The sequence below is a fragment of the Coregonus clupeaformis genome, unplaced genomic scaffold, assembly GCF_020615455.1.
Source record: "Coregonus clupeaformis isolate EN_2021a unplaced genomic scaffold, ASM2061545v1 scaf0311, whole genome shotgun sequence".
Lineage (NCBI taxonomy): Eukaryota > Metazoa > Chordata > Actinopteri > Salmoniformes > Salmonidae > Coregonus > Coregonus clupeaformis.
Genome location: NW_025533766.1, coordinates 2,139 through 22,885, shown reverse-complemented (window position 1 = coordinate 22,885; position 20,747 = coordinate 2,139). Strand labels below are relative to the sequence as shown.

Sequence of the window (20,747 nt, the reverse complement as noted above, 5' to 3'; positions counted from 1 at the left end):
TGCAGAGAGTGAGAGAGAAATTGTGCTTCTACCCAGGGTTTTTCCGGATCAAAATTTAGGTCGGGGGCGTGGTCATGAGCGTTGCCAATGGTGCGGTTTCCGACCTAAAAGGTTTTGTTGGCCATTGTGACAAAATGTAGCTGTTGTAAAGATAATGTCCTCCAATACTACACAATTTGCCATGTGCTGGAAATAAAATGTTGCAGTTTTAAAGCACATTTCCTGCAATTCTGCACATTTTGCCATGGGGCTGAGAGAAAATGTGCAGTTTTAAAACAAATTTCCTGAAATCCTACACATTTTGCCATGGTGTATGCTATCTGAGTAATAATAATATGCCATTTAGCAGATGCCTTTATCCAAAGCGACTTACAGTCATGCGTGCATACATTTTTACGTATGGGTGGTCCCGGGGATCGAACCCACTACCTTGGCGTTACAAGTGCCGTGCTCTACCAGCTGAGCTACAGAGGACCACAAACATTAAAACAAAATCAATGGGCCCCATGCCATAACAAATATACTCCTGAATGCATAATTTTGGAAATTTTAGATTCTCCCTGACTGTCTAGCTTTTATTTTGGTGATTGTTAGTTCTCAAAGATGATATTATTAAAAAATATAGGTCCATTATCTTTTGTACATACTTTTTATGTGATTTTAAGTCGTTTAATTTTAAAATGAAAGTTTTTTTCATCCTGAAAATTATTATTTTTAAAATTATAATATACTGTGCAAAATGTGTCTCCAAACACCTAGGCCTAGGCTATCGATTGATTCAACACAAAGTTGTTTTTATTGATCTCAGATTTTCAGTTTGTCAGTGTCAAAGTAGCCTGTCATTTCGATCACTTGTCCAGTCATCTAAAATATGTAGAATTGCATGAAATGCGTTTATAAAAGGCCACATTTTTCCCAGACCCTAGGCTACAAAAAATGTGCCCCATGTGTTTAACTTCTGCAAACGCCTCTACTCTGCTGCTCTATGCCAGTACGCCATTGAGTTTGTTGACAAAACAGACCATGGGACACCTTTTCACACAGAGATGTACAGTATTTGTTAAAGGTCTGCTGAGAATAGAACATTCCTGTTTTCTGCCTGAGTGAGGCGATGTTTACTGCTACTTTTTGGATTATCTTGTGACCAGAACAAAACTACTTATTTTACTCAACTAGAGATTTAATTAAATGGTATTTATTTGAAAAGATGGGCCTGGCTGACATGAAAAATAAATTAGGGGAAAGGATCCACAGACACAGAGGATGATTATCTTTCTGCACAGCTCTTTATTTACAATGCTGGTTGCCATGGTTAACACAAACGCAGGACATTGAATGCTACCTGAATTGACTCAGAAAAGTAACATAAGTAGGCCTACAGTATCACAGCGAGGTCAAAGAAGTGTGTGTGTGTTAGTCAGATTATCCAGTGTCCACAGCAACACCATTGATTATTCTCTACCCCCAGTGCATGTGATGTGTACTATGGTTTTAGCCATGCTCTCACTAACCCTCATATCTTCTCTTTCTCCCTTTACGGAGGCTTTTGGACCACAACTGAGGACACCCTGGCCTGATTCCTAGACATGCCTGGCCCAATCCCACCTGCCCCCCCCTTATACCTGCCCGTTGCTGCCTCCACTGGTTCTTTCTCCCCCTCAAGGCAAATGAACTCCCTCATCTGTTCTCTGTCTCCTCTTCCAGAGGGTCTGAGGCTCAAGGACCGCGACTGAGGACACCATGGCTAGAGCCCTGGACGTGTTGTCTTGTTGTTCCATGATACATGGCGTCGATGTGTCTATACTCAGGGACGACTTTACTCTTATGATGGCTGTTTTTACATCTGTAAGACGATTGCTGAAATGTAAGATATTGCATTCGTAGGTAGGATACATTATTTGTAATAGAAGGCAAATTATTTACATGTTTCTTGAAAAGAGTGTGTTGTTTGTCTGCTTTTTGTAGAATTCATCACCAAATGGAATCACTGCTCTACTGTGAAGTTGTCATGTACCACCCCCATACCATCATAGATAACGACAATACATATGGTTTGCAATGCATTTCAACAGTCTTTCATACTTACAAGTACTCTCCAGTTATCTCCATGACGTCAATGACTTTCATTCTCTTTGAGTCGTAGACACAGTCCGCCTCTTCCATGCCAACCTCAGGTGGTACCCAGGCAGTGCCATAGCCATGCACAGTGTGCCAGGTCTTCTTCTTAATCAACTCTGTTGTGGTGCCTTGGAACATCACATGTTCTGTCTGATCTTCAGGAAGTGTGTTGCTGTCTAGATAGTTGATGTAGTATGGGGAGTTAGCCATAAGCTAGTGACCAACTGCAGCTGAATAGACATCTGCTGAGATGAGCTGTAATATAAGTCAAAACAATGCACAATTACACTTTGTAATAGCAGGCCATAATTAAATAGTCCTTTAACTGAAACTGTTACACAAAATAGTTATGTTTATACAATAACAATATGCTGAATCACTATTGTTACAGTAATATTACAATAGTGTTGTTGTAACATTATTATGAATAACATTTTATACTTACTTTATAAAGAGGGATTGTTTGATATATATCAGTGAAGTGGTCAATAGCAAAACTGTTAATTTGTCTAGAATTACAGAAGATTGTTCTTACCTGCTATTGCTAGACAAATGCAGGATTATTAAACTGTATTCTTAGGAAACCTACTGTAGTACTTCTTACAGTGCTTTAGTGCTTTAATTTCCTGGTTTGAACTCGTCTCTACACAAAGATTGATAAGGCACATAGAGTAGGGTTCTCCAACTGGTGGGCCAGTTCAATTGTTGGACATAAAAGACTAGAAAAACACCAACACATCAGCTCCAAGTGATTTTCATTTTGGGAAATCTGTTCCAAAGTATTCCCACACATAATAGAGGTTTGAAACTATGTTTTAGTCTAATATTATATTTGTTTGGGCTTCTTGCGATCAATTTGCAGTCTACAAATTATTTGTAATTACATTGAGGGAAAAAAGTATTTGATCCCCTGCTGATTCTTTACGTTTGGCCACTGACAAAGAAATGATCAGTCTATAATTTTAATGGTAGGTTTATCTGAACAGTGAGAGACAGAATAACAACAAAAATATCCAGAAAAACGCATGTCAAAAATGTTATAAATTGATTTGCATTTTAATGAGGGAAATAAGTATTTGACCCCCTCTCAATCAGAAAGATTTCTGACTCCCAGGTGTCTTTTATACAGGTAACGAGCTGAGATTAGGAGCACACTCTTAAAGGGAGTGCTCCTAATCTCAGTTTGTTACCTGTATAAAAGACACCTGTCCACAGAAGCAATCAATCAATCAGATTCCAAACTCTCCACTATGGCCAAGACCAAAGAGCTCTCCAAGGATGTCAGGGACAAGATTGTAGACCTACACAAGGCTGGAATGGGCTACCAGACCATCGCCAAGCAGCTTGGTGAGAAGGTGACAGTTGGTGCGATTATTCGCAAATGGAAGAAACACAAAAGAACTGTCAATCTCCCTCGGCCTGGGGCTCCATGCAAGATCTCACCTCGTGGAGTTGGAATGATCATGAGAACGGTGAGGAATCAGCCCAGAACTACACGGGAGGATCTTGTCAATGATCTCAAGGCAGCTGGGACCATAGTCACCAAGAAAACAATTGGTAACACACTACGACGTAAAGGAATGAAATCCTGCAGCGTCCCGCAAGGTCCCCCTTCTCAAGAAAGCACATATACAGGGCCGTCTGAAGTTTGCCAATGAACATCTGAATGATTCAGAGGAGAACTGGGTGAAAGTGTTGTGGTCAGATGAGACCAAAATCGAGCTCTTTGGCATCAACTCAACTCGCCATGTTTGGAGGAGGAGGAATGCTGCCTATGACCTCAAGAACACCATCCCCACCGTCAAACATTGAGGTGGAAACATTATGCTTTGGGGGTGTTTTTCTGCTAAGGGGACAGGACAAATTCACAGCATCAAAGGGACGATGGACGGGGCCATGTACCATCAAATCTTGGGTGAGAACCTCCTTCCCTCAGCAAGGGCATTGAAAATGGGTCGTGGATGGGTATTCCAGCATGACAATGACCCAAAACACATGGCCAAGGCAACAAAGGAGTGGCTCAAGAAGAAGCATATTAAGGTCCTGGAGTGGCCTAGCCAGTCTCCAGACCTTAATCCCATAGAAAATCTGTGGAGGGAGCTGAAGGTTCGAGTTGCCAAACGTCAGCCTCGAAACCTTAATGACTTGGAGAAGATCTGCAAAGAGGAGTGGGACAAAATCCCTCCTGAGATGTGTGCAAACCTGGTGGCCAACTACAAGAAACGTCTGACCTCTGTGATTGCCAACAAGGGTTTTGCCACCAAGTACTAAGTCATGTTTTGCAGAGGGGTCAAATACTTATTTCCCTCATTAAAATGCAAATCAATTCATAACATTTTTGACCTGCGTTTTTCTGGATTTTTTTGTTGTTATTCTGTCTCTCACTGTTCAAATAATAGACGGATAATTTTTTGTCAGTGGGCAAACGTACAAAATCAGCAGGGGATCAAATACTTTTTTCCCTCACTGTATGTTCCGGCCCCCTGACCATCCGTTCAAGAAACAAAATCGGCCCTGCGCCTGAATCTAGTGGATGATCGCTGTCCTAGAGCATAGTCCATCAGAATATATAACCGTGATCAAATCACTTTCTATTGGTCACATACACGTGTTTAGCAGATGTTATTGTGGGTGTAGCGAAATGCTTGTACAAAAAAATAAATAGTCCTTTAACTGAAACTGTTACACAAAATGGTGATGTTTATACAATAACAATATGTCCCCTGTAGCTCAGTTGGTAGAGCATGGTGCTTGCAACGCCAGGGTTGTGGGTTCGTTTCCCACGGGGGGCCAGTATGAAAATGTATGCACTCACTAACTGTAAGTCGCTCTGGATAAGAGTGTCTGCTAAATGACTAAAATGTAATGCTGAATCACTATTGTTACAGTAATATTACAAGTGTTGTAACAGGATCATGCTTAACATAGAAATGTACTTTGTAAACAGGGATGGTTTGATATATCTCAGTTAAGTGTCCAATAACAAGACAGTTTAATAAAGACAGTGTTGTTTATTATACTGTGTATGCTTAGTGCTTCTTACTGATCTCCCTGCTGTGGTTTCCACTAGTTACCACGGCCACAAAAAAAATTATGTAAACTAAAATTAGCTTTTTGGTTTTAATTTAAGGTTAGGGTTAGGCATAAGGGTTAGCAGTGTGGTTACGGTTAGGGTTAAGCTTAGGGTTAGGTTAAAAATCACATTTTAATAAGAAATAGGCGCGGTTTAAGACTTTGTGGCTGAGGTAACTAGTGACGACCCTCTACTGTGCTTAGGTTTCATTTCCTGGCTTCCACTCGTCACTAGACATAGAGATGGATAGAGGGCACACCTGCCACAAATAGCTATCTCTCTATGTCTCTAGAGAGCATACTATTCCATCAGAATGTAGAACCCTGATACCTCTATGTAAGGGAAACGCAACCACGCCAACACAGATAGTAAATGAGGTAGTCAAATAAATTCATAACCATAAACATAAAGTATTCCACCAAGCTGACATTGACAACTGCTGACACCTTTGGCAAACAGTAGTGAGCACTCCGCTGCCACCAGAGGCAAACTGGAAGACACCTTATAAACCTATGGCAGACACACAACATTGACTAAATATTGTTAATATTTCCACACAAAGATGCTTTAGATGAAATAATTTTTGAGAGGGGAAAACACACTCAAACAATGGGTAACTTTTAGAGGTTTACATGATATTTATTATAGGAAGAAAATTATTTTGAACAATTATGATCATTGATACACGCCTCATTTACATAAAGTGAATATCATTGATTAGATTTTTGAAATGTGATATGGTTATATTGATTGCATATACAGTACGTAGATTGCCAATAATCAGTAAACCTATTGCAAAATATAGCTTCTTCCTATGCAATATTGAATGTCTAGCTATAACAGCATGCTATATCCTCTTATCCAGATGAACATGAAATGTAATGCTCCTTGAATGCAGAACACCTTCAAACCTCCACCTCCAGTGACGGGTTTAACCTGAGGACAGAGAAACAAATACAAAACGTATCTTTTAAAACCTGCAAGTAGTGGGGTTTATATTTCAAGTGCGAGCCTTCTAGGAAAATAAAAACGTCCATCTAGTGATTTGTGAGAGTAGTTCAATATTCCATACTTTTTCAAGATGGCCACTTTCAGCAATGCCATGACTTTGATTCTCGATGGGTCGTAGACACAGTTCTCCTGTTGGTTGCTCCGCACCATGTAAACACCAGGTGGAACCCAGGCAGTGTCATACCCATGCTTAGTATGCCAGTTGTATTGCATGTCGTGACCCTGCACATCAATGATCTTAACCCTGCCAACATCCACCTTCACTTTCAGAACCATCCTGTCTGAGTCATCAGCACCAATGGGGTATTTAATGGCTTTTCTGATGTCTCGACTGACATAGACACCCGCACCAAGCATGCCATCTGTGGATGGTTTGAATCCATTTCTCTGTATTTCTACTGCAGCCTGTTTTGATGTTCCATGATACATCACATAGACGTGGCTGTCCTCAGGGTTGACTCCACTCTGAAGATGACGGTGTCTAGATCTGTTAGACAGGGAGACAGTCTGCAGAATTGTGATAAAAGTACAACCTTCTATAGTTGCAGTATTTTAAGTTTGAGGCAAAATATCTCAAACTAATTTGTAAGCCCTCCACAAATAGGCTATAAAACAATTAAAACAATTAAAACAATTAAAATAAAACAATTCCAGTGGAAAGCCACAATAACACAATTGACTGCTGTGAAGTTGTCCAACACCATGACAGGTAAAACCAAGAGAGAGTTAGCAGTGCTTTATCAACAGTTTATTTTATACTTACATGTTGTTTTCTTTTACTTTCATGACCTGCATGACTTTGATTCTCTTTGGGTCGTAGACACAGTTCCCCTGTTCATTGCTCAGCATCATACTGGCCCCTGGTGGAACCCAGGCGGTGTCATATCCATGCTCGGTGTGCCAGGTCTTCTGCATGGGGTGACCCTGCTGGTCTATGATCTTCACCTTCCCTACATCCACTCTGACTTTTAGTACTCTTCTCTTAGAGTTGGAAACACCAAGGGGGTATTTCATTGCTTTTCCGAAATCTCGACTTACATACACACCAAGCCCAAGTTCTTCTGTTGATGGTGTGAAACCATTCTTCTTAATCAACTCTGTAGCCTCTTTTGTGGTGCCATGGAACATCACATATTCTCTGTGATCCTCGGGATGCTCATTAGTCTCAAGAATGTTTTCTAAGTAGTATGGTGAATTTGTTTTGTTCTTCTGCTTGGTGTACCCCTTCAAAGCCATAGTGATCAAACTGCAGCTGAATACACCTCTGACAAATGAGCTGTAATCCCAAAAATAATTAGTAAGGACTAGCCATCTTGAAAATTATTTAGGCTGAAACTGTTAAACTAAATTGTAATGTTTAAATAACTATTCAAAGTATCCAGAATCAATGATCCAATAGTATTAGAATAGCATTATAACGTTCTCAAGTACAGACTAGTAAACAAAACAGTATTTTACATTTTTGTCATTTAGCAGACGCTCTTATCCAGAGCGACTTACAGTTAGTACATACATTTTTCATACTGGCCCCCCGTGGGAAATGAACCCACAACCCTGTCGTTGCAAGCGCCATGCTCTACCAACTGAGCTACAGGGGACATATATAAAATGTTCAATATTAAGATAGGTAGCTTGTCTAGTGTTTCAAATAAGATTATTCTCACCCGCTATACTGACAGACGAATGCAGGATTATACCGTATGTGAGTGTTTCACTCTACTCAAGTTTCATTTCCTGGTTCTTGAGTAAAACTTCTTCTTCTTCTTCTTCAATGAGGTTTAACGGTGGTTGGCATCCAATTTGTTGCATTACCGCCACCTACTAGACTGGACTACAACTCCCTTATATTTGCTTGAAAATTAAACCAAAATAAAGAAATACCCTACCATCTAACACTACACTCACAGATTCAAAATTATTATTAACAATTAGCACCACCCTTCTCCACTATTTAAATATATTAATTTCTACCTTTTGCCCTCAACCTGAAATGATGGGACATCACCACTTAACACTCCCTGTAACTCTTCTGATGTCAAATCTCGCACACCCAAATACCTCTCTGCAGCTGCTACCACAACCTCAATTTTCTTCGACTTACGTTCCATCCCTGCAGTACAATTAATAACCATTGCTATTAACGCTAAAAATCCCATCTTACTGAAACATATATCACTTGTTGGCCTATCCCTCTGTACTGGTACAGATCTACTACTCTCACCACTCCTCCCCCTTGACCCATCTTCCTCTACTTTCTTCACTGCCTCAGCATGACAACTTCTTCACTACTCTCACCCTGGAAACCTCAACCTGCTTCTCTCGTACGGGACATTTCTGATCCCCTGCCCCATGGGCACCCCTACAATTAGCACATACCACTACTTCCCCCAATGCTACACATTCCTTTGTTTCATGCCCTTCTGCACACTTCTCACACCTAAGAACCTCCCTCCTACATACTGCTGCCACATGCCCATAAGTTTGACACCTGTAACATCGTAATGTATTTGGCACATAAGCTCGTACAGGATAACTTATATATCATAACTTCACTTTGTCAGGCAAAGACTCAACTTCGAAACTCAAAAGAACAGACAATGACGCTTCTGTTTCACCACTCTCACCACCCTGTCTGCGTCGCACCAAACGACGAGCATCACAAACACCGGGAATCTTCCCCTTCAGTTGGTCAACTTTTACACAGTAATCACTCCTTTCAATGACACCCTTTTCTTGAGTGCGAAACAACTCACAATTCTTTCCCCCATTTGTTTAACTCTGAGCGCCTTCTCCCTCTGACCAGCAGAAACACAAACAATTATCACTAGACCACTTCTGGTTACCCTCACCGATTCCACTAAACCCAACGCTTTTTTCACCCATCCTGAAACCACAAATGGATCAGCCAAAAGGCAAGGGTCCACTTTTTCCAAAAACTTCACTCCTACTGTCACAGACTCATCTTTATGCAAGCCTCGGGCTCCGAGTACTTCACCACACCTACCACCTCCGATACTTCATCCTCACTCACTTCCATTTCTCCTCCTGTCTTCAGCTCACTTTGCTTACATTTCCTACCATTCTTCTTTACCAAACCTTATCCCTTTTCCCCGCTATTTTCCCCCGACTCAAGCTCACAATCTTCCTCCCTCTCTCTCTTAGACCTCCTCTGCCTCTCTTTTTCCTTCCATTCCTCCTCCGCCATCCAAGTATACGTCTCCTTATCCCACAGCTGTCTGTTAGACATCATTTTTCCTCCACCGCCAAAACTTCCTCAACAAGCGGAAGTCCATACAGTACTCGCCTTCGGCCACCTCGGCGGTCTCTTGAGTAAAACGTTTGGCTTCCTGTTTCTTTGTAAGTAAAAAGCATGCCCACTCACATTAGAATCTAGTCTAATGGGTGCATGACCATAAACACGTGATAGGTCAAGCCGTATCTCTGGAGCATTTTAAAATTGCAATGCTGACACCTTTGACAAATCCTTTGATGTTCTTAGTCTTTATATATCAGACTAGGATCAGAATGAGTAATGTGTTGTGTCAATCTGAACAGCGATCACACAACTGTTGTCTGCGACTAACAGGAAGACACCATTAATACGTCTATGGAAGACACAACATTGACCAATATTGGCAAAATATTTCTGCACCATAGACGCTGTAGATTAATAATGCCTGATTGGATTTTGTGGAGGGGAAAATATTCAAACAGTATGGGGAACCTCTACAGTTTATTTGAGATGTATTATAGGAAGAGAATATTTACTTATTGACATCAAGTAAATATGATTGATTATATTTCCAAAATATGTGATATGATAAGGTTATATGATTGATTGCACATAGATTGCCATGTCAAATCATCAGCCTATTGTGTCATTGATAGATTAATTATTAATGACTAATTATTACACCCTGAAACTGTGTATAATGTGTTAGAAATGTGTGAGTGTAGGACCAGTAAAGACTCAGCAATGTGAGTAAGAGTTAGGCCAGACAACAAAGGACAAGGAGAACTGTCTACAGACAACTGAGAAACTAAGATAAAGAGGCCTCCCAATTTAGGGAGGGGAGAAACTGTTATGAAAACATGGTGCAGAATATTGTGAGAACGGCAATAACTGAGTAATGCAGGGAGTAGGCTATGTGTGTGTGTGTGTGTGTGTGTGTGTGTGTGTGTGTGTGAACTGATGGTCAGTAGAGCAGTTTTAGAGTGGAAAACTACAGCCCGCCTACAGAGGGGAGGGATTTTTTTTTGTATGACGTATGAGTATAAAAGATGGACTCTGAAATTGTGATGGCAGAATTCTCAATGAATAAATATCTCTGACTATGCAGACCGGGACTCTGTCCGTTACTTAAATCCCAAAAGACTTACAACCTTTTGGGAGACGCACAGAGACACTGAAATAGTTTGTTAAATAATTCACGTAACAGTCATATAGCGTTTTCTTACTGTGAACTGTTACTGCATCATGCTGGACTGTCTGATTCGAACCATCCACTTCTGACACCGAAAATCCAGTAGAAACCCTCTTGGTGTTCTAGACACTAAGAAAAGAGTACTTAAAGGGACATTTCAAAATGTTTAAAGTTCATATTCATCATCACCAGCACCACACCAACGTCAACAAATGTGAAAATGGCGCGCTTCTATGTTTTGTAGTAAAAAAGGAAGATGTGTTTACAATGACATCATCAGTCAATTAGTAGTCATTTAGTGCACAATTAGTAGACAATGAGTAGGCAATTAGTATACAATTAATAGGCATTTAGTATACAATTAGTAGACAATGTCTACTCATAAATCTCACAATGCACACCGATGATGTAATCTTTTTTACTACGAAACATACAAACGCTCTGTTTTCACATATGTTGATGTTGGGGATGATGAATATGAAGTTGGAACATTTTGAAATTGCCCATTAGAGTACGGGAAACACTTAAGTAAATGAGGGATACAAAGTATATTGAAAGCAGGTGCTTCCACACAGGTGTGGTTCCTGAGATAATTAATCAATTAAATGCTGGGCAGGCCATTATTTTGGCTACCATTTCTATGACCCCATAGGATGTCAATGCCCCCATCCACAGGAATGGTTTGATGAGCATGAAAACGATGTAAACCATATGCCATGGCATTCTGTCACCAGATCTCAACCCAATTGAACACTTATGGCAGATTCTGGAGCGTTTTCCACTAACACAAAATGATGGAATTTTTTGTGGAAGAATGGTGTCGCATCCCTCCAATAGAGTTCCAGACACTTATAGAATTTATGCCAAGGTGCATTGAAGCTGTTCTGGTGGCGCAATGCCCTATTAAGACACTTAATGTTGGTGTTTCCTTTATTTTGGCAGTTATCTGTACAATACTGCACTCGGGGACGAGTGGCGCAGTGGTCTAAGGCACTGCATCACAGTGCTAGAGGCGTCACTACAGACCCGGGTTTGATCCCGGGCTGTATCACATCTGGCGGTGATCGGGAGTCCCATAGGGACTTAACTGACTTACCTAGTTAAATAATGTACCTACTGAACAAAATATATAATATTAATCAATGTGTGTCTTCTATAGACTAATAGTGTCTTCCATTTAGTCGCAAATGACAGCTGTGTGCTCACTGTTCAGAATGACACAACAACTGATCTTAGTCTGATGTATAAAGACTACGGACATCAATTTACTGGTCAAAGGTGTCAGCATTGCAATTTCAAAATGCTCCAGAGATCTCGCAATATTAAGATGTATCATACATGTTTATGTACCCATTAAAATAGGCTTCTTTCTCATCTGAGTGGGTGTGGTAGCTTTTCAATAGCAAAGAGATGTCGTGGTCATAAATATGGATGGACTTTGCTCTCTCTCTCTCTCAAATTAGAATTTGAGAGAGAGAGAGGGGAGGGAGAGAGCGAGGGAGAGGAAACAGAGGAGAAACGAGACCTAAACTCTCTCCTATAATCCTGAATTAGTCTGACTGGTTGGTTGAATCTGATTCCACAGTAGCAGGTAAGGATGACCAAATTATATTCTGACTTTTTAGAAAGTTGCTTATTAGCTACTTCATGTATGTTAACATCGCATTGAAAAAGTTTAAATCACAAGCCGGAGGAATGTAATCCAAGATATTGTATTTTCTATAAAAGTGAATGATGCAATAGAGATTATCTGAATTATAATGTATTTATAACATTACAAACAAGTTTCAATAATGGCTTGTAAAATACCACTATTGACGTATTCTTCATGTGAGTCAAATAAATATCCTAAGGCAACACAATAGTTGGCAATAGCATTTGCAATTTCTGAATTAATAGCCTGGATAAGGTCTATTTGTGATCGACATTTACATTTACATTTTAGTCATTTAGCAGACTCTCTTATCCAGAGCGACTTACATGAGCAATTAGGGTTAAGTGCCTTGCTTAAGGGCACATTGTCAGATTTTTCACCTAGTCGGCTCGGGGGATTAGAACCAGCGACCTTTCGGTTACTGGCGTTAATATTTAATTGGCAAATATTTACAATGTGCAGGCGGAGTCCCATTTTATTACACTTCAGTTTCCTTCCACATGTACAGTGCCTTCAGAAAGTATTCATACCTCTTGACTTATTCCACATTTTGTTGTGTTACAGCCTGAATCTTAGTCTTAAATTCCATTCCTTACTAGTTTTGTGTGTATTGGGTATATGTTGTGAAATTGTTAGATATTACTTGTTAGATATTACTGCATTGTCGGAGCTAGAAGCACAAGCATTTCGCTACACCCACTATAACATCTGCTAAACACGTGTATGTGACAAATAACATTTTATTTTTATTTTATTTTATTTGATCAGCTTTGCACATCTGGATTTGGGGATTTTCTCCCAGTCTTCCTTGCTGATTTTCTCAAGCTCTGCTAAGTTAGATAGGGAGCGGCGGTGAACAGCGATCTTCAAGTCTTTCCACAGATATTCAATGGGATTCAAGTTTGGGCTTTGTCTGGGCCACTCAAGGACTTTCACAATCTTGTTCTGCAGCCATTCCAGTGTTGCTTTGGCTTTATGCTTGGGGTCATTGTCCTGTTGGAACGTGAATTTTCGCTCCAGTCTAAGGTTGTTTTCAATCTGAAGCAGGTTCTCATCAAGGATTTGCCTATATTTGGCTCCACTCTATCCTTACCAGTCTCCCAGTCCCTGCCACCCATAGCATGATGCTGCCCCCACCATGCTTCACGGTAGGGATGGTGTTAGACAGGTGATGATCTGTGCCTGGTTTTCTCCAGACATAGTGCTTTGCATTCAGGCCAAAGAGTAAAATGTTGGTCTCATTAGACCACAGAATCTTTTACCTTATGCTCTGTCTTTCATGTGCCCTTTTGTAAACTACAGTCGTGCTATCATGTGCCTTTTTCTCAGGAGTGGCTTCAATCAGGTCACTCTCCCATAAAGCCCAGATTGGTGAAGTGCTGTAGAGACTGTTGTCCTTCTGGCAGGTTCTCCCATCTCAGCCAAGGAACTCTGTAGTTCTGTCAGTGGTCATTGGGTTCTTGGTCACCTCCCTGACCAAGGTCCTTCTTGCCCAATTTGGTCGGACGGACAGTTCTAGGCAGAGTCTGGGTAGTTCCATATTTTTTCAATTTCCCAATGATGTAGACCACTGTGCTCTTGGAAACTTTCAACACTCTAGAAATTGTTTTATACCCTCTCTCAGATATATGCCTCATCACAATTATATATCAGAGATCTACAGACAGTTTCTTGGACTTCATGGTATAGTTTCTGCTCTGACATCCACCGTCAACTGTGGTACCTTATATAGGCAGGTGTTTCTTTCTAAATAATTTCCAAACAATTGAATTGGCCACAGGTGGACTCCAATCAAGTTGTAGTGACATCAAGGATGATCAAAGGAAATTGGATGCACCTGAGCTCAATTTGGAGTGTCATAGCAAAGGGGTGTGAATACTTATGTAAATGAGATATTTCTGTATTTCATTTTCAATACATTTGCTAACATTTCTAAAAACATGTTTTCACTTTGTCATAATGGTATATAATGTGTGTAGATGGGTGATAAAAAAAAACAATTGAATCCCTTTTGAATTCAGGCTGTAACACAACCAAATGTGGAATAAGTCAAGAGGTATGAATGCTTTCTGAAGGCACAGTAGGATATCTAAATCGTTACTACAGGATTGCAGAAGTTTGTCTATTCATAAAAGCATATTTTGCCACAGGTTTTCACAGCTAGAATCATCATATAGACTAGGGCTTACCTGAGGAAAATGAAACCAAACTCTCCATACTTAGACAACTTTCTTGACACTGGTGAACATCCCGAGGATCAAAGAACATATGTGATGTTCCATGGCACCTCAATAGAGGCTGCAGAGCTGATTAAGAAGAATGGCTTCATACCATCAAGAGCAGATATCAGCATGCTTGGTGCTGGTGTTTATGTTACACGGGACATTCAAAAAGCCTGTAAATACCCTCCTGGTGTTTCCAAATCTAAGAGAAGAGTACTAAAAGTCAGAGTGGATGTAGGGAAGGTGAAGATCATAGACCAGCAGGATCACCCCATGCAGAAGACCTGGCACACCGAGCATGGATATGACACCGCATGGGTTCCACCTGGGGTCAATATGGTAGAAAGCAACCAACAGGAGAACTGTGTCTACGACCCAAAGAGAATCACAGTAATGGAGGTTATGAAAGTAAACAAAAATACTATGTAAGTAGGAAAGAGACTGTTGTAGTGCAAACCCTCTGATTGGTTTTACCTACGATGATGCAACAGATACATTCTAGAGCTTTCCAACTGATTTGTTTTTAGAGCCTAGTTTGGGAGGTCAGATGACCAGGAATTCCAAAAATCTAAATTTCCATAATGGCCTTAAAATCAAGTCTCTTTTAACAAATCATTATTTTAAATAAACTATGTAGCGAATAGAAGCTAATATAATATCATATTGAAGCAGAAACTGTCTCCCTGTCTTACAGATCTAGATACCGTCATCTTCAAAGTGGAGTCACCCCTGAGGACAGCCACGTCTATGTGATGTATCATGGAACATCAAAACAGGCTGCAGTAGAAATACAGAGATATGGCCTCAAACCATCCACAGATGGCATGCTTGGTGCGGGTGTCTATGTCAGTCGAGACATCAGAAAAGCCATTAAATACCCCATTGGTGCTGATGACTCAGACAGGATGGTTCTGAAAGTGAAGGTGGATGTTGGCAGGGTTAAGATCATTGATGTGCAGGGTCACGACATGCAATACAACTGGCATACTAAGCATGGGTATGACACTGCCTGGGTTCCACCTGGTGTTGACATGGTGACGAGCAACCAAGAGGAAGAATGTGTCTACGACCCAAAGAGAATCAAAGTGTTGGCAATGCTGAAAGTGTCCACCATGAAAATGTGAGTGATATTGAGCCACAGTCAGTACCTTATCACAACAATGGAAGTACCCCTACAGTAGAAGGGTTTAAGGGCACTTGATGTGAGCCCCACTATACATACATGCAGGTTTTAATTTAGACATGTTGTATTCTATCCTCTTTCCTGCAGGTTAAACCCGTCACTGTAGAACTGATGGCGTTCTGCATTCAGAGGGAGCATCCAGCATCAACTCATGGTCATCAGAAGAGGATGGTTAGAATCAGACGGTCCCCCATAAAGCAGTTCATAGGAAGAGGATGCTATATTTTGCAGGCCCACAAGATGATTTCACATGGCAATCTATATGCAATCAATCATATAACCTTATCATATCAAATATGTGTCATATTTACTTCATGTAAATAATGCATGTGTATCAATGATCCTTGTTCCTATAATAAATCTCAAATAAACACGTTTCCCACATTGTTTCTTGTGTTTCCCCCCCTCCGAATTTCAATCAGTTAATCTGTTGAAGTATCTGTGTTGCGGAAATATATGAACTAATTTAGACAATGTTGTGTGTCTTCCATAGACTTATAATAATGGTGTCTTCCAGTTTCCAACTGGTGGCAGCTGAGTTCTCACTGTTTGTGAAAGGCGTCAGCAGTTTTGAAATGCTCAGATTGGGAAACCATATATGTTTATGGTTATGAACGTGTTAGACTACCTCTACTATCTGAGTGGGTGTGGTTGCTTTTCCCTTACATAGAGGTACATTTTTTGTACAAGCATTTCGCTACACCCGCAATAACATCTGCTAAACATGTGTATGTGACCAATAGAACGTGATTTGATCATGGTTATACATTCTGATGGACTATGCTCTAGGTCAGCGATCATCCACTAGATTCAGGCGCATGGCCGATTTTGTTTCTTGAACGGATGGTCAGGGGGCCGGAACATAATTACAAATAATTTGTAGACTGCAAATTGACCGCAAGAAGCGCAAACAAATATAATATTAGACTAAAACATAATTTCAAACCTCTATTATGTGTGGGAATACTTTGGAACAGATTTCCCAAAATTAAAATCACTTGGAGCTGATGTGCTGATGTTTTTATAGTCTTTTATGTCCAACAATTGAACTGGCCCACCAGTTGGAGAACCCTACTCTATGTGCCTTATCAATCTTTGTGTAGAGACGAGTTCAAACCAGGAAATTAAAGCACTAAAGCACTCTGTAAGAAGCACTACTGTAGGTTTCCTAAGAATACAGTTTAATAATCCTGCATTTGTCTAGCAATAGCAGGTAAGAACAATCTTCTGTAATTCTAGACAAATTAACAGTTTTGCTATTGACCACTTCACTGATATATATCAAACAATCCCTCTTTATAAAGTATAAAATGTTATTCATAATAATGTTACAACAACACTATTGTAATATTACTGTAACAATAGTGATTCAGCATATTGTTATTGTATACATATCACTATTTTGTGTAACAGTTTCAGTTAAAGGACTATTTAATTATGGCCTGCTATTACAAAGTGTAATTGTGCATTGTTTTGACTTATATTACAGCTCATCTCAGCAGAGGTGTATTCAGCTGCAGTTGGTTACTAGCTTATGGCTAACTCCCCATACTACATCAACTATCTAGACAGCAACACACTTCCTGAAGATCAGACAGAACATGTGATGTTCCAAGGCACCACAACAGAGTTAATTAAGAAGAATGGTTTCACACCAAGTGCAGACTACAGTGTTCTTGGAGCTGGTGTCTTTGTCAGTCGGGACATTCTAGAAGCCATTGAATACTCTCTGGTGTCCCTACTGGAAGAAAATAGTACTTCAAGTCAGAGTGGATGTGGGGAAGGTTATTATTATAGAAGAGAAGAACCACCCCAAGCAGAAGACCTGGCACACTGTGCATGGCTATGACACTGCCTGGGTACCACCTGAGGTTGGCATGGAAGAGAAGGACTGTCTTGGCAGCAGCTAATCGGGATCCTTAATAAATACAAATAGAAAAACATTGTACACCTGAACTGCATCATACTGATTTTGCCATTCTCTTTTGATGAGCATGAAGCTGAAGTGATGCTTCCTGAATACAGAAGGCCTTCAATTCAGTGACGGGTTTTTAACCTGGGGAAAGAAAAACATACAAAACGTAAATCAAAACTTGAATGTATCGTAGTGGGACTGACAATGTATCAAGAGCTCTTTCACACTTGAAATTCAATGGTGCTTTGATCTTCAGTAGTTGTGATTTGTGACTCCTTATCGCTTACCTTTTTAACCGCCTAGTGTCTAAGCCTCTAGATGGTGCCATCTACTAAGATGGCATATGGAATTGTTTTAAAAGGTCCAATGCAGACGTTTTTTAATTTCAAAATCTAACAATTTATCGGTGACATTTAAGTACCTTACAGTGATTGTTATCAATTAAAATGGTCAAAAATAAATAAAGAGCATTTTCTCAAGAAATAATTTAGCTAGGACTGTCTGGGAAGGGTCTGAGTGGGAAGGGGAAAACAGAAAATGTGATGTTATTGGCAGACAGTTTTGGAACCCCCTTTCTTATTGGTCTATTAACTAATTAACCGCATGGTGATGTCACCATGGAAAGCCAAAACTCCATCCCATCAAAACAGTATTTTCAAACAGCTCTTAAAATGCACAGAGATACCTTGACGAGATCCTGATGGCCATTGTCGGGCCATTCATCCGCCGCCATCATCTCATGTTTCAGCATGATAATGCACGGCCCCATGTCGCAAGGATCTGTACACAATTCCTGGAAACATGAAAATTCCCCAGTTCTTCCATGGCCTGCAAACTCACCAGACATGTCACCCATTGAGTATGTTTGGGATGCTCTAGATCGACGTGTACAACAGCGTGTTCCAGTTCACGCCAATATCCAGCAACTTCGCACAGCCATTGAGGAGGAGTGAGAAAACATTCCACAGGCCACAATCAACAGCCTGATCAACTCTATGCGAAGGAGACGTGTCGCTCGTGTGAAGCAAATGGTAGTCACACCAGATACTGACTGGTTTGCTGATCCATGCCCCTACCTTTTTTTTAAGGGTATAAAGGTATCTGTGACCAACAGATGCATACAGTGGGGGAAAAAAGTATTTAGTCAGCCACCAATTGTGCAAGTTCTCCCACTTAAAAAGATGAGAGAGGCCTGTAATTTTCATCATAGGTAATATAAATTGTTAGATTTTGAAATTAAAAAACGTCTGCATTGGACCTTTTAAAACAATTCCATATGCCATCTTAGTAGATGGCACCATCTAGAGGCTTAGACACTAGGCGGTTAAAAAGGTAAGCGATAAGGAGTCACAAATCACAACCACTGAAGATCAAAGCACCATTGCATTTCAAGTGTGAAAGAGCTCTTGATACATTGTCAGTCCCACTACGATACATTCAAGTTTTGATTTACGTTTTGTATGTTTTTCTTTCCCCAGGTTAAAAACCCGTCACTGAATTGAAGGCCTTCTGTATTCAGGAAGCATCACTTCAGCTTCATGCTCATCAAAAGAGAATGGCAAAATCAGTATGATGCAGTTCAGGTGTACAATGTTTTTCTATTTGTATTTATTAAGGATCCCCATTAGCTGCTGCCAAGACAGTCCTTCTCTTCCATGCCAACCTCAGGTGGTACCCAGGCAGTGTCATAGCCATGCACAGTGTGCCAGGTCTTCTGCTTGGGGTGGTTCTTCTCTTCTATGATAATAACCTTCCCCACATCCACTCTGACTTGAAGTACTATTTTCTTCCAGTAGGGACACCAGAGAGTATTCAATGGCTTCTAGAATGTCCCGACTGACAAAGAAAACCAACTCCAAGAACACTTTAGTCTGTACTTGGTGTGAAACCATTCTTCTTAATCAACTCTGTTGTGGTGCCTTGGAACATCACATGTTCTGTCTGATCTTCAGGAAGTGTGTTGCTGTCTAGATAGTTGATGTAGTATGGGGAGTTAGCCATAAGCTAGTGACCAACTGCAGCTGAATACACCTCTGCTGAGATGAGCTGTAATATAAGTCAAAACAATGCACAATTACACTTTGTAATAGCAGGCCATAATTAAATAGTCCTTTAACTGAAACTGTTACACAAAATAGTGATATGTATACAATAACAATATGCTGAATCACTATTGTTACAGTAATATTACAATAGTGTTGTTGTAACATTATTATGAATAACATTTTATACTTTATAAAGAGGGATTGTTTGATATATATCAGTGAAGTGGTCAATAGCAAAACTGTTAATTTGTCTAGAATTACAGAAGATTGTTCTTACCTGCTATTGCTAGACAAATGCAGGATTATTAAACTGTATTCTTAGGAAACCTACAGTAGTGCTTCTTACAGAGTGCTTTAATGCTTTAATTTCCTGGTTTGAGCTCGTCTCTACACAAAGATTGATAAGGCACATAGAGTAGGGTTCTCCAACTGGTGGGCCAGTTCAATTGTTGGACATAAAAGACTATAAAAACACCAGCACATCAGCTCCAAGTGATTTTAATTTTGGGAAATCTGTTCCAAAGTATTCCCACACATAATAGAGGTTTGAAATTATGTTTTAGTCTAATATTATATTTGTTTGCGCTTCTTGCGGTCAATTTGCAGTCTACAAATTATTTGTAATTATGTTCCGGCCCCCTGACCATCCGTTCAAGAAACAAAATCGGCCATGCGCCTGAATCTAGTGGATGATCGCTGACCTAGAGCATAGTCCATCAGAATGTATAACCATGATCAAATCACGTTCTATTGGTCACATACACATGTTTAGCAGATGTTATTGCGGGTGTAGCGAAATGCTTGTACAAAAAAATGTACCTCTATGTAAGGGAAAAGCAACCACACCCACTCAGATAGTAGAGGTAGTCTAACACGTTCATAACCATAAACATATATGGTTTCCCAATCTGAGCATTTCAAAACTGCTGACGCCTTTTACAAACAGTGAGAACTCAGCTGCCACCAGTTGGAAACTGGAAGACACCATTATTATAAGTCTATGGAAGACACACAACATTGTCTAAATTAGTTCATATATTTCCGCAACACAGATACTTCAATAGATTAACTGATTGAAATTCGGAGGGGGGGAAACACAAGA

The 20,747-nt window shown here is 40.2% G+C and overlaps 1 protein-coding gene across 1 annotated transcript; it reads right to left on the bottom strand.

Annotated features, from left to right (window-relative positions):
* Positions 1-5,807: 5,807 nt before the first annotated feature.
* On the bottom strand, positions 5,808-7,954 carry LOC121557056. The gene is made up of 4 exons (XM_041870936.2): positions 7,867-7,954; positions 6,966-7,478; positions 6,264-6,689; positions 5,808-6,127 (listed from the first exon to the last, which is right to left on the bottom strand). Exons 2-4 carry the CDS (start codon positions 7,436-7,438, stop codon positions 6,097-6,099), a joined length of 930 nt encoding a protein of 309 aa, XP_041726870.2. The 5' UTR covers positions 7,439-7,478; positions 7,867-7,954; the 3' UTR covers positions 5,808-6,096.
* Between the last annotated feature and the right edge of the window lie 12,793 nt (positions 7,955-20,747).